Source organism: Parasteatoda tepidariorum, chromosome 2 (genome assembly GCF_043381705.1).
Source record: "Parasteatoda tepidariorum isolate YZ-2023 chromosome 2, CAS_Ptep_4.0, whole genome shotgun sequence".
NCBI classification, from domain to species: Eukaryota; Metazoa; Arthropoda; class Arachnida; order Araneae; family Theridiidae; genus Parasteatoda; species Parasteatoda tepidariorum.
In genome coordinates this window covers 44,909,067-44,924,879 of record NC_092205.1, presented here as the reverse complement: position 1 = coordinate 44,924,879, position 15,813 = coordinate 44,909,067, and the positions used below count along the sequence as shown (strand labels likewise).

Below are 15,813 nucleotides of genomic sequence, written 5' to 3'. Positions count from 1 at the left end.
CTGTAGACACATATATATATATATATAGTTATGCACATGAATCCCCAGACTATCAACAACAAAAGCTCTCCACATTGCTGAAGCTTCAGAGATAGCAAAATTGCTTCTGGAAGATATTCTGTTAAAGTAGCTATCTCTGAGAGTCCAAATCTCATACAGTGGAGCTGCATTCCTTTCGAAAGTGAAGGAGATTTTTTGAAACTTTAATGCTAGACATCGAACTACCACAGCCTACCTTCCTCAGACAAATGGTCTAACAGAAATAATTTATTTTATAACCTTCATTGAACAGCCAACCGAGTTTTTGGATTTACGACTACTAATGTTGAACTCTGTAGATGCGGAGAACTTTTTTAATTAAACTAACCCACATTTTCGTTGCATGGAGAGAAAAACTATGAAAACCTTTCACGGTTAGCCTGACAGCAAAGAGACTCTAACTCAAGATCCGTCTACCACTGGGGATATTTCACGTCAGCACTGTTACCAGTGCAAGCCGGATGCGGAATTCGTATCGATTGGGATTCGAACTCGGTATGCCTCATTGGAAGGCAAATGCTCAATCCCCTGAGCCATCGCGGCTCCGGGTGCGGAATTTGTATCGACCAACCATCGCTGGGTTTCTAACCAAGTTCACCTCATTCGAAGGCGAAAGCTGTATCCCTACGCTAAGAAGCCGTTGGCTGATATGTTATTGATGTATGTAGACGTTAATCAAAAAGACTGGGATACTATTTTACCTTACGTCCTCTTCGCCTATATTACCGCCAAACCAGAAACTATTGGTCTCTCGCTATTTTATCTTCGCCGTGATTATAAAGCTGAAACAACTGTAGACACTATGTTACCTAATCACTTTGGGTTTAGGAGTAATTATGTCCCTCACCTTTTTTGTAAAGTCAAAGAAGCGAATCAACTTGCTCATCTGCGTACACTCTATACACAAGATAAGACGCAATGCAAATCACCGACCGGTCTCTTTTACACTAGGAGAACTTGTTTGGATTTTTAGACCTGCTCGATAGTATAAAACAGGCAGTTTCTGAGGTTACCTATGAGGTTGAAGACGTTGCATTTCCCGTTTAGCGTAAAACTACGGACACCGTGAACGTAGTGATCATGAAACCATACTATGATCCATCATAACAATTAGAACCATTTGAAAACGAAAATTTACCTTTAACACCAAACAAAACCAGAGTAAGATAGCATATCAAGGTCCTACCACCACATCCCGTTCTAGAAGTCAGATAAAATGAAACATTAAGGTCAGATTTTTTTTTCTAAGGAGGATGTTGTGACCTGTGTCCGAGTAGCCGAGCGGTGACAGTCGTCACCCTGATTCGGAGTTCATCCTCCCAGATGGAAGAAAATGTAAATGTATATATGCTTTTGGAGATTTTATTAATTATTTGAATGTTTTCTAGAAGTGTCTAGAAGCTTCTATTACATCATTTCCTGTTCCTTATTTAATTGTATATAAGTTCATGCGTTTCAATAAAAGAAGCGCAGTTATTCTGTTCCACATATGTCGGGCGTGTTCAATAAATCAGGCTCATTAGTAGTCTGGATTCTGCTTCTTTCTACGTGACAATACTACTTTCTGTTCTGGGGAATTTCAGGTCCTAAATAATTAAAATATTATTAATAAGGAAAGTTAAAATTACGACCATAATACACTATTATCAGTAATACATCTAAATTACGTAGCGAATTTCAAATTATTTAAAAGTTCACATCTGAAAGATAAAAGTATTCATATATTTTTTTTATTATTATTTTTGGTTTTGAAATATTGTATTATTTTAAGATCTAAATTGGAAAACAATGTTTTTTTCCCTTTAATGAAAAAAAATAATTTCATTATTTTTTTCTTCATTATTTTTATTAAAAGGCTTCTGAATAAATTAAATTGAAAATTCTTATTTGTAAGATTGTACTTTTTCGGTAACTATTTCACCTAGTTCTCTGAAATTTGGAATTTTGTTTTTTAGTTACATTGTCAAAAAAAATAAGTACTAGTGAGCTGAAATCCACTGTTTGCTGACGCTCCACGATCCCCGAAGATTACTATGCAATCATATATGATTTGCTTTGAATAAACCATGCTCGCTTCACTCGCTAAACTAAGTTAAGCCCATTAGAAACGGGTTATAGCGTAAAATCTCAAGAATTTAAATAAATTATTGAAAACTTTAATACTAATTCCGCATTAAAAATTAAAATTTTCATTATATAATAAGCTATTGAAATAAAAAAAATTAATTGAAATTGTCTCATTGTTTTTGTTTCTAAGTTTTGAAGTTAAAATATTGTCTATTGCAAATAAATGATGTACAGTGCTCCAAAAAAATAGGTAATTACCTCATTTAAACAACCTTAATTACTTTTGATCTTTTGACCTTTACTTTATAGGACTCAATCTGAATGGCTCAAAGAGGGGGGGCTCAAATATGCTAATTAATTAGTGCAGAGGATATTTTCAGTTCAAAAAAACAACCTCAAAATGCACGGATTCGCATTATTAACCCACAAAATGATCGCAATCTGGGAAATAGGGTCCTAAAACTTTGATCAAGAGAGCAGACCAGAGTTTGTTAATGTTAATTTTACGTTTTACGTATTTCACTATAGCTCGAGATTTTTTTAAGCAATGAAAAATGTTTATTAAAAAAAATTTTCATAGATAATCCTATGGAAAAAATAACTTTTAGAAAGTATTTATTATTTTGTTTAATAATAATCGGAAAAAATTTTAAATTGTATGGTAATTTTTCACATTAATATGTTAATTTTTTTCCTCATTCCAAATACAATTTTGGATGACAAAATACAAAATTTGAGAAAAATTGGTTGAATAGTTCCTTGGAGATCAAATGTTAAAAAAGTCAGACATTTAAAATTCTCAGAAACTATTTTGTATTTTGCCAAGTAAAATTATATTCTTTAAAATGGTATAAAAATTTGCATAATTTGCAATTCAACATTTTTCAGCAATTATTACATAAAATAATAAAAAATAATAAATATTTATTAAACGTAGCGTAAACTATTATATAGCGTAGCGTATATTTATTAAACGAAACGTAGTGAGTACTTCACAACTTTACAGAACCGAATTTTGCTGGAGTAAATTATTTACACTTGTATAATTTACACAGCTGAAGAATTTAATTTGCACATTATATTCAAAAAAGTATTGAATGAAAATAGGCCTATATTGAACTTGCAGATGTATTTAGAAATATATATTCGTGCTTAAATGAGCCAGTTTGTTATTCTAAGACATTTTAAATTTGTTCATTTAATCTTCAACTTTGCATGCCCTTCTCGACAGCAAACGTTTAATTTAAGAAGTGTTATGAAATTATCAAATAATCTCAATTTCATTAAGCGCTTATTGCTCCTTTATTTCCTCTAAGAAATTAAGTACATCGAAAATATGTTTCCTTCCTTTGAAGTAACAGCAATGTCTCAGAAATGTACATTCGCATGTGAAAATATCTGAGTAATGATAAAATATCTTTTATTTGTAGTAGCTAGCTTAAATAATAGTTGGAAGTGACTCTAAGCACACAAATTTTGTTAACTTACTCTCACAGGGGCATTTTAAATTGCGTTCATTGGTAGATCCAGGAATATTTGTACCCATCAAATACGAAAAATTAGTTGAGTTAGAGCCCTGTTTCTTTACTAAACTAACGAAAAGAGTAGTACCAAAACAAATACGTTACAAACTACTAATTTTATTATTTGTATCGCTTTACTCATTACACTACTTTAAAAAAAAAGTAGCACACTATACTGCAAACTACAAAAAATTAGCAAGTACAGTAGTTTCACTATTTGTAGAGCGCTAAGTGCGACCTATGGTTTCAATGAACTAAAAATCAAAAGCAATGCAACAGAATTGTATTGAACTATTTCAAATTTTAATCGAAGCAATTGCCCTCTAGCTATTTCAAACGCGTGGCAAATCCGTTTAATTTTCACTGATGGCGAAACATTCCACATCAGTGTTCTGTGTAATGTGCAGGAAGAAAGTTCTCGGCCATTTCCTTTTTCAAGAGCAAACTGTCATGGCAAACCATATTTTTACATCTGTTAACTCTTCATTGATACCACAGTTGCAGGACAATGTTAACAATTTCATTCTTCAAATAGATGGAACAGGTATTTAAATTAAATCCATCGATAATGATCAAATCCGCTTAATTTTCACTGATGGCGAAACATTCCACATCAGTGCTCCACGTAATGTGCAGGAAGAAAGTTTTCGGCCATTTCTTTTTTCAAGAGCAAACTGTCAGTGCAAACCACATTTTTACATCTGTAAACTCTTCGTTGATACAACAGTTGTAGGACAATGTTAACAATTTCATTCTTCAAATAGATGGAACAGTACCACACTAGTCGGCCTATGTACGAGAATACCTTGATGATTATCTCCCTCGCCGATTGATTGAATGACTAGTGTACCACTTTCCCATTTGTTAGTCTGAAGTCTTAATTTAGCCCCAAACATCTGGCGATTTCTTTTTGTAAGGTTACATAAAGAACAAGGTATTATTCCTTCCTGGTGGAGCGAATTAATCATATCACAGTCATTATCAATGGATTACTGATACAAACATCGTAATACATGTTTGGTTCATTTTTTTAAGCTCTGAAAACGAATTGAAAATATTTCCAGTTATTAAATATATTTACTTACTTCTTGTCGCCAGGCGAAGGATATACAACCAGCTTTTTAGCAAGGCAACAATCCTCCTACAATAGATAGGCTACGCACTAGACATTTCAACGGCATGAAGATCTCAAGCACCAATACGAAATCCTATCCCATCTGCAAGTACTGTCCTCATTCGCAACTAACTCCAGACCATGTTTTTGACTGCCAGGCCATTATCGGCTCCCTCTTTCAACTTGGAGCACCCCCCCCCCCATCGAAATTCTCCATGACCATCGGGCTCCAGAACTTGCAAACCTTGTTATCAAGACTAGCACTGTATGCATAGACACGACAACAACAACAGCAACTTACTTCTATATTTTTTCCACGCTTTATTAATGGGTAATTAGTAAAGGACAATCGTGTGACGCATTTAAATTAATACCGTAAAAATCCAAATAAAAACAACAATTTCCAACAATCTCTCTCTTTTATCTCTCTGGCTTCTTTCTGACCAGGTGGCCGAGTGGTTAGTGTACCTGACTGCGGAGTCGATGGTTGTGGATTCGAATCCCGCTCAGGACATGGATGTTTCTTTATCTCTGTGTTCTACGTTCTTTCTCCTATATGTGATTGTGTGAATGTGACCCGCTCTATAAACGGGTTTGTGGTTGTGTGACGTGGGCGACGCTGCTCCACCGCCGTGGCTTCGCTACAGGTGCCCTCTGGGTAACAGGAAGAGAGAAGCAGTTCTGGCACTCCTGGCCAATGGGACAATACATCCCAAGTGCCCACCATTAGAAAAAAGAAATATTAAAACACTCTAAGTGAAGCCGCTGCCACTGTTTTGAATGTTCAACTTTACGTTACATTTTGTTTTACTGTAGAAAAACTATAAGACTTAGAAAATTGAAATTAAGAAAAATGTAAACAAATTTTACAGGAAATGACGGAATAAAAAAACTAACATTTTATAATTAGCTTAAGCGTTATTAAATGCTAGATTTTCAGTAAAAAATATCATGAAGGTTTTTTACAACTCTCAGAATTGCAACTATAGAATCAAAATTTGACACGCTGAAAGGACAATCTTTATTTGACATAACACGAGTTTTTATTTTTTTTTTTTTTAATTTCTAATTCGTTCAAAAGTTTTTGGAATTTTAAGGAATTTTTTTTTGTTGCCAGTTTTCATCATTTTTTGCTTAATGACTATTTATTCCTCAATGTAGATAATATATTATTTATCTCTCTCCAGATCTTCTATTATAAGCTGGTATTTTAGTGGATGTCGAAAGTTAAAAAAGAGAGAAGATTAAATATTGTCAGATGTAATTCTTAATTTATTTTTAATCTACTTTTCAAAAAATAATGAACTAAATTTGAGAAAGATTAAAATCGTTTCAAATTTTAATTGCTATTATAACAAAAGGTTATTATTAGCGAGTTTAATAATTTATCATTTATTTCTTCTTATTGAAGCACACGTCATATTTTCTTAAGTTTAATATTTTTTTCAAGTACAGTTTATTGCTTTTCAAATCCAGGTAATCGTTTATTTTGTTACGATAAGCCTATTAACAAAATATCCCAAGGTAAAATTAGAATAATTATGTATTTTATTATCTGATGTTCTTCGTTTTTAGGGACAATATCGAGTTTTAAGTTTAAAAAAGAAACACTCATGGACAAAAATCATTTATGGGGGTTAATGATCTTAGCAAGCAAGGATGGAGCTTTCTAGTCTGTATAAACTATCTTAAATTACATAATTTGAATAGCGTAAATAAAAATAAGGAAAACTAAAGTTCACAAGCAAGTTAAATATTCTAAGTGCAAATTTTTAAAAAAATTAAAGTACTCACCTGTAACTATTTATTACTTAAGTACTTTGTTACAAGTGTGGTATGGTAGAGTCCTTATTTCAAGTGACGAAAATTCAAATATTTTATCTGTATTATTTGTGTTTAGTAAGACAGTAAAACTAACGCACTTCATTAAAAAAAATGACGCGTGACAAAAAAAATAATTGAAAATGGCATTTTTATATAAAAAACACAATTATTTCTTTTTTCAAATTAAGTCATGAAAACAGTTTTTTTTTATAAATATAAAAATCTAAAAAAGTTGACATTGGTAATTTTACTAATGATTAAAATGGTTTTTTTTTCTTATGTTTTAATTTACATTAGTTTTGAAAGTTGAAAGAAACGTCATTAAAAGAACTTGTGAATGACGATGACACAATATTTTAATCATTCCTATAAAGTATATGTAGAATAAACTACGAACAAAGCTGCAATTAATGTCTTTTTTCTAACTCAAAGGTAGAAAAAACATTTTTAAGTCAAATCATACTTCAAAAAAGAAAGAGGGAAAATTATTTAATTAAATCTTAAGTTCTTTTAGCTGGAGGCTATGTTTTGTTCATAAAATTTTCTACAACTTTTTTTAAGGTTTTATCAATGATTAATCTAGAGGTGTTTTTGTAACCAAATAATGAAAAGAAACTTGATCACATATTTTTATTAATAATCTATTTTTAGTGCATTTAATAGGATTAAATAACATACAATTTTAAATGTTGATTATCTCGCAGTTTCTTTAAGGTGTTAAATAATTTTAAATAACTCTTCCGTTTGAATACGTTTTTAACGCGACTATTAAATCCAAACTTTTGTATATAATTTATATCATGAAATAAAACAGCAAATTAATATTATTCAGTTTATCCAATAGAATTAAATCTATGTTTTTAAAACCTTGCTGGACGATATTAAACAGACTTTTTAAAATAAACTTATTTTAAAAAATCCTCGCTTTAGTTTTTATGTTTTAACATATTTATACAGTAGGTTTAAATAAATTGATCAACATATGTTTTGTGCATGTATATTTTTATTTATAAAATACCCATTTTTCATTTGGATTAAAAAACAAATATTAATAAATAGATATTAAGTAACGCTACGCAATCATGCAAGAAACCGAAACCCATATACTGGACACATTTAAAAATATTTAAAATAATTCCAATTTTTTTTATTATTATTTGTTGCCCTACCCAATGACTTAATGTCATTAGACTAAGCAAAACACGTTTTTTTAAGTTCAACTTATTAAAATAAATATTAACTATTTAGCACCGATAATAATGCTAATTGATAGCGGCCAATATAATCAAGACAGATCATGATAGTTAACCTTGATATTCAAGATTTACCATATTCATAGTTCATGGTAAGTTTACACTTTTGCAAATAACATTTTTTTTTCACTTTAATTAACATTTTTTGCTGTTATTTAGGTTCATTGATACACATTTTTGAAGTGTAATTTTAAACAAAGTAAACACATAATTTTAAATAGTTCTGATTTGGTGACGGTACCCTACGTTCATTTTGTTAGAGTTTTCTTGACATGATGAATCAAAAATAAATAACTACTGAAGAATATATACTACTAGTGGCCTGCGCCCCCTGCTCGCTAACGCTCGCCCACCCCCGCAAATTGCTACGCAATCTTATACGGTTTGCCTCGCAAACCAAGCTCGCTTCGCTCACTACTAATTTAGGTACATTGCAAATGTACAAAATTCTAAGAATTCAAAACAATCATTCAAATTCATGTAACAATTTTTTTTAAATACAAAATTACATCTTTTTAGTAAATACTTAGTCATTAGAATAAATTTGAATTCAAATAAATGACATGTAATTCGTTAAACCTATTAGAAATGTGCTATAGTATAAAATCTTATAGCGTAACAGCGCGACTCAGACTCATTTTTCAATAAATAACTAATAACAATAATAAAACAAATAAATTCGTGATATAAATCAAAAATCATCAAATAAATTCGTAATATATAAATTCGTGAAAAAAAGCGCTTTCGACAAAATACTAAAATAGAGATCTATCGACAAAGACTACTCANACATCTGCTCCTGCACCCCAGAGCCCAAGGTCAAGAAAACTGAGATGGGCACAGTAGGCCTTGGCCAGTATGGGCTGCCGCGCCGCTGAGTTTAGTTTAATATAATCATGACTGATCATGATAGTTAACCTTGATATTCAAGAATTACCATATTCATAATTCATGGTAAGTTTACACTTTTGTAAATAACATATTTTTTTCACTTTAATTAACATTTTTTGTTGTTATTTAGGTTCATTGATACACATTTTTAAAGCGTAATTTTAAACAAAGTAAACACATAATTTTAAATAGTTCTAACACATAATTTGGTGACGGTACCCTACGTTCATTTTGTTAGAGTTTTCTTGACATGATGAATCAAAAATAAATAATTACTGAAGAATATGTAATAGACTCTCAATGAAACTCGTTTCTGATTCAATAGGTCTGTAAGCTAGCAAACATCACTTGAGTGAGTGCGCGTGTATCCAACTCAAGAACAGTTTGTTTTAGGATCATTAAGTTTGAAAAGCGGGTGAATAAGACAATTCTAAATGCTAAAAATCTTTCTCCAATCGTAAAAATCTTTCAAAAGTTTCGATTAATTCGCTCAGTAAGTTGTTTAAAAAGTTAATTTTTCTCCTTGTCATTGTTATAAATTAAAACTGTAGACATTTTTTTTTTCAATTTTACGATGTAATGATGTTTGCTAGCTTTTACAGCTCTGTTTAACGAAAAACGAGTTTCACGATTAGTGTTTTATTCATTCTTTAATAATAAATTATCTAAAATCAGTTATGTAAGGATTACATAGATAAAATCAACGCAGTGTGGCGCCAAAAAAACTGTCTGAAAACACGAGTTAATTTGTTTATAGTTACGCTTTTGAAACAGAAATTCAATCTTTATTCAGCAGAAATTTGGTCTTAAAAATTGAAATACACTTAATAGTAATTAAAATCAAAGGAATTGAGTTAGATACAAAAATGAAGATTTATAGAGAAAATCGCTTGAATACAATAAAATTTGGTTATTGTGAGTTGGCCGCGATCAGTAGCATTATTTTCAGTGTCGATCTATGATTAATCTTTTTTTCGGTAAGTTAAATTTCTTTCCTTCATCTTACGAAAATCACCGGAAAAGGAAGAAAATAATAAAAAGAAAAATTTTAAAGATATTTTTTCTGACAGTCTCGTTTCATGCTTCATTTTTACAAATTTTCATTAACATTTTAATAGGAATAATACGTCGTCATGTTTCCAGTTTTGTTTCTTTCGATAAATTGAATTTCTTTCCTTCATCTCAGAAAAATAAATCTCAGAAAAATAAATCACCGGAAAAGGAAGAAAATAATTAAAAAAGAAGCATTTCAAAATTATGTTTTCTAACAGTCACGCTTTATGCTGCATTTTTGCAAATTTACAATAGCTTTTTAATAAGAATATTACATCGTCATGTTGCCCGTTCTGTTTCTTTAGATAAGTTGTTCCTTCATGTTCGAAAAATAAATCGGTGAAGAAGGAAGTAAGTAATAAAAAATGAAAAAAAAAACTTTTTAAAAATATTTTCACTTGCATTTTTGTTTTATGCTGCCTTTTTGCAAGCTTTCATTAACTTTTTAATAAGAATAATGAGTCGTCCTGTTTCCAGTTCTGTTTCTTCCGATAAGTTGAATTTCTTTTCTTCATCTCAGAAAAATAAATCAGCGGAAAAGAAGGAAAATAATAAAAATAAAAATTTTAAAATTATGTTTTCTAACAGTCTTGTTTAATGCTGCATTTTTATAAACTTACAACAACTTTTTGATAAGAATAATGCGTCATCCTCGTCATGTTTACAGTTCTGCTGTTCATCTTCTCTGGCAATCAGTCAACGAAATAGTATATAAAATACACGTAAACTTCTAGCGTTTTTTGAGCTTCTGAGAAAATCTGATGTCCTTTTTAGATCTAAGACTCGGAACACATCTGCTTTATTACTCTTGAAGTCTTTCATTCTCAATATTAATTTAAACAAGAAAATTAAACAAGCTTTACATCACTTATTAAGTTGACAAAATTGTGAAAAAGACTTTTCATGGAGTTCCTTGTAAACAATTTTAACATACGTTTCTTAAAAATAAAAAAATAGTTACATAATTTTCAATTGTAGTCAAATTGACCCGGAACCTTAGTATTCCGAGGGTTTTTTTTCTTTTAGACAAATAAGATTGTACAAAATAACAATTGTACAAAAGAACAATTGCACAAAATAGTAATTTTTCCTAAAAATAAATCTAAAGTTGTCCACTCGCGTTTTTTGAGCTAAACTCATAGATATAACTAAACAATAAATAATTTGTTTTCATTCTACAACAGCTATAACATGCATGTACATTATTATCAAATTACGAGCTTGCGAATAATTAATAAAATAAAGTACCGTAATTACTATCAATAATAAGTTTCATATATACAATTCTATATGTCTGTTATCACAATCCGCCGAAGTTACTTTTCGTCACCATTATAATTAAGAACAAATGGAAAACATTAAAACACGCTTTGGCATTTTTATTATCTTGTATAAAATCAGAGTTTATATAAGAACCAGCCGATAAGAGAAATCTTCTTTCTCTCTAGGAAACTACAAGTAAAATGGTTCCAATATGGTGAATCTGTATTCTTTGCATTACTAATATGTTAAAACATAAATAAATCAAGCAATAATGGAGGCTATAGCTATCAGCGAGTGTGCACTCAAAAAAGTAAGTCATCATTAAAATTTTCATTCTTTTCAGATCTGAAATATCTGTATAATATTTTCAATAACTCTGTAAAATATTAAAGAAAACAACGCATTTTATTAAAAAAAAAATTTTTTCCGTGCTAAAAATGATAATTTTTTAAGTAAAAAATATTAAGAGAAACAATGCATTTTATTAAAAGAAATTTCAATTATAATGTTAATGTAAAAAATATGAAGAGAAACAATGCATTTTATTAAAAAAAATTTCAACTATAATGTTAATGTAAAAAATATGAAGAGAAACAATGCGTTTTAGCATAAATAAATTGAACTTGTGTTTTAAAAAGTATTAAGAAAAAGAATATATTTCACCAAAACTAATGTATTTTATTTTAAAAAATATCAAACTTTTGTGTGAATATTAAAGGGAAACAACTTATTTAAACAATCAATAAATCAAATTAATTTAGCCAATAAATAAATCAAATTTACTCTATCAATACAAATTAAAAACTTCTTTTTCTCATCATTTAAGAATTTTGTTAATTTATTACAAAACTTTTATATGAGCTTCATTTTTAAAAATATTCGAGTCAAATTTTGTGTCAATTATTTAGTTATATTTATTTGCCAAGCAATTTGACAGCTCACCTTCCATGTTTTTCTACTTCTATAAGTTATTTTACTAAAAATATAGTTGTTATTCTTATTTCTGAAGATATCTTTACAATAATGTTTGAGAAATCAATCATTTTAAAGATTGATGCATTAATAATAAAACAATAGCATTTATACAAACATATAGCATTAATAATAAAGCAATCGCTTTCAGCTGCCGAAAGTGTACTTAATAAATATTTATTTAGTATATGAATTATACTAATTTGCATTTTAAATATAATAAATTTAAATACATATGAAATTTTTTACCATAGTTCGAAATTAAATAAATGGGTATAATTCTTTTTCAGATGCACGTCTAAGTCTAAAAATGTGACTTCATTAAGCCGCAAATGGTATTTTTTTCCTGTTTTAGTATATTCAATGATCATAACAATGCTTACAAGGCGTTTTTTGTGCATTTAACAAAATCATTCTTCTCATAGTATATTCAACATTTCGCGAAAAAAAATGCAACCTATTCCGATAAATGAAATGAGATATGAAATTTTTATCTAATGAGCCGATTTCGAATTTTTATAAAATATTCCTATTTCAAATGAATGCAAAATGATGTAATATAAAATTATGTAAATTTTCATAATTGGTAATAATACAGGGGTAGCATAAATGATTGGATTTTAAGTATTTATAGTTTCAAAACCATTATAATGATGTAAATATAAAATATAAAATAATGTAAATTATCATAATTGTCAATAATACAGGGTTAGCATAAATGATTGGATTTTAAGTATTTATAGTTTAAAAAATATTACACATATTACAAAAAATAAAGCATGGAATTACTTAAAAATATGCCAAGTTTTTTCTGTTACAAATGCTTGATGTGTGGCTTTTTTGTTACATAAGAAACATTTGACCTATAATCAAATTAATTCCACACATTTGGCATTTTAAGACTATCAATAGTTCTTATTGCTGCACAAATGCGTTCTTTGAGTTTATACAATATATTTTTGTCGTTTGTAGTCCATAGCAGTGTATTTAAATTAACTCCTTAAAAAGAAGTAACATTGTGTAAGGTCTGGGGATTTTGGTGGCCGTGTGATTTGTCATCCACACTCACAAGACGCTTTTCATGAATTATCGATGCCATAAACACTGCAAGAACATTTTTGTGCAGCATTAGAAACCATTGACAAAATGAAACAACAAAATCTGTGGAGAGAATTTGATTAAATAAATGCGCGTCCTCCAACAAAATAATCACACAATAGAACATTTTTGTAGCTAAAAATCATATTATATTTTTCTTTCGTTCCGTGTATCAATTTTCGTATTATGTGTTCTATGGTTTAACAAATATAAATATTTACAATCCAGATTTGCTAATGACGATGGTTTTCATGCTTATCACTGCGAAAACTATTTATTGAAAAAATGATTTTGAAACTTATTTACTTTGCATTGGTAGAATATTCATTTTTAAATTATAGTAATATAACAAACAGCAGTCTGTCTATTTAATTAACCGTAAAGTTTACGGTAATGATCTCTTTTTACCTTCACGGTTTTTAATCCGTTTATAACTAGTAAGGTTAAAGAAAAACTTGAATGCAAAACTATACGGTTTTTAAATTTCTTACAACAACCGTAGTTTCAAAACCGTTAAGAAAAAGAAATTTAAATAGATGTCGGAGACAGTTCAGCGGCTTTATGGTGCTGTTATCTATTCTTAAATGAAAGTAGCGTATTCTCATAGCACAGGGACGTGAATTTGGAAATGCAGAACACTGAAAACTCTTCATGTGTAAAAGCGAAAGAGAAATATTGCGGTGCCAACGATGGGATTCGAACCCCCGTTGTCTCGGTCATGAGATTGATAGATTATCTCCCTCGGCTATATAACATGTACCCAGCTGTGGAGAACTAAGTGGCTTCATTAGGTGGGCCTAATTGGTGCGATAAAATTCGGGTTGCTTAACTATATTAGGTGAAAATTATTCTCACAGATAACAGTTTGAATACCATCTAATTTATGGTTATTTGACTATTTTGTTAGAATATGGTAAAATAACGATTAAATAAGTTTTTATTTTACCATTTTCTCCTAGAACAGGGAAAGCGTTAAATAAGAAACATCTTTATTCAGTGTTTTTATGGTTTTATTAGTCATAGAAACAATTTTTCATTTTAATCTTTTATCAGGCCGTGGAAAGTATATTTTTCACTAACTTCATTAATTTTTAAATGTTGATGGAAGGCTATTTTTCCACCTATGATTTGTGCGGCCATCTGTTGATAACTTCAGAAAATAATACGAAAAAGCCATTAAAGGCATTTGTTTATGTAAATGTGGGTAACAGTAAAGGTTATCATGGAATCAAGAAGAGAGGCCAAGACTGGGGAGCTATTTTCTCGTGCGCGTTATGCGTTCGTTTATATGATCATTACATACAGTACTTATTCTTAGTTATAAGCACAGATTTCAAAAAATTCGCTTAATTATAAACGATTACGTTCAAGTTTGTAAAGTCAAGCTCGAGTGATTTTTTACACCTGTCTTCCCCAAACAGAAAGGCCCTAAAAATAAAATTAATTTAGGTAATAAGATAAATGAATAAATCAGTTTCAATTCCAAAAATATTTCGACACAACATTTCCTGCAAAAAAAATGCTTTTTTAAAGAGTTGAGTTATTTATGTTTTTTATCTTCTATAAACTAGATTTTTTTTTTTTGTTTATAAACAAAATTTGAACCGAATGAGTTTTAAAGGTTAAGGATGTCCCAAGCTTTCTTACCGATACTGCAGGAACCGTATGAAGAATGTTTTTCTGTTAGTTTAGGAAGATAATACTTGATTGATAGACACTTCATTATTAAAAAACGTGAACTTAAAAAGATGGAAAAATTTTAAAAAATTACATTTACAATGTTTAAAGTCTAGTTTAAAATAATAGTTTTAAATAATTTTTTATAAACATAAATTTTAATACTTACTATGAAACACTTAAATATTTTTAAATGGTTTTAAAATATGCTGTTGTACATAAATTTTAATAAAAAATATTTTTTTTCTGAAAACACTTTACCAATTAACGCAAAAATATATTTATAAATAAAAAAATATTTTTAGTTGCTTGAAAATGACATTTAAAAAAAGTGGTAAAATCTTTTGTCAAATATTTTATTTGTTAGATAAAAGTAGACCAACAAAATTTTGAATTGTTTAATATATTCATCTTATGAAAAGCGGGCGGGGGTGCCATCCCCTCTGCATAGGATCAAAATTGAGATTGCATGTCTTCGCATCATCCTCAGGGATGCTTCCCAGACCGTCGCCAATAGCCCATCGTGCAGCTCTAGTGCGACGCAAATGAACAACAACAACATATGAAAACAATTCCAATACAGTTAATAATCTTAAATAAATTAAACTCTTACAGTTAATTTGTATATTTTTATATGAATATAATTTTGTTTCCCAGGAAGGGAGGAAATCTACAGTTAATATCTTCAAGAAGTTCAAAATGTCCATCAACAGGCCACTTATTCCATTAAAGATATTTCTCTTCTGTTTCTATGGAGGTAAGATTTTTCCCATTGCTTTAGTGAAAATAACAAGAAATATAAGAATTCAGACAATAAACCATTCAACGTTATCTCTTACAACTATTACAGGATGTCCTAAAATTCGTGCCAGAAGTAGTTCTGATAAAAATCACAGGCTTTTCAATACAAATTGTTGTTCTTTTTCTCTGATTCATAAGACTGATTGATAGTAAATAGCAAGGAAAAGCCTATAGCATCTATCTATTTTGTGGTTTTGCTGAAACAAACGCAAAATATTTAATGACTAAGGTATTTTCC

The 15,813-nt window shown here is 29.6% G+C and overlaps 1 protein-coding gene across 3 annotated transcripts in view; it reads left to right on the top strand.

Moving 5' to 3' along the window:
* Window positions 1-15,813, top strand: part of LOC107440493 (major facilitator superfamily domain-containing protein 6-A) — a 28,492-nt gene that overhangs the window by 7,283 nt on the left and 5,396 nt on the right. The window contains exons 2-4 of one of the 3 annotated variants that reach the window (XM_016053436.3): window positions 11,213-11,337; window positions 12,290-12,334; window positions 15,432-15,531. In XM_016053436.3, the coding sequence (XP_015908922.2) occupies window positions 12,332-12,334; window positions 15,432-15,531 (103 nt within the window). In that variant the 5' untranslated portion in view covers window positions 11,213-11,337; window positions 12,290-12,331. The remainder of the gene's footprint in view (window positions 1-11,212; window positions 11,338-12,289; window positions 12,335-15,431; window positions 15,532-15,813) is intronic. The other 2 variants (XM_016053433.3, XM_016053435.3) reach the window with 2 other exon arrangements.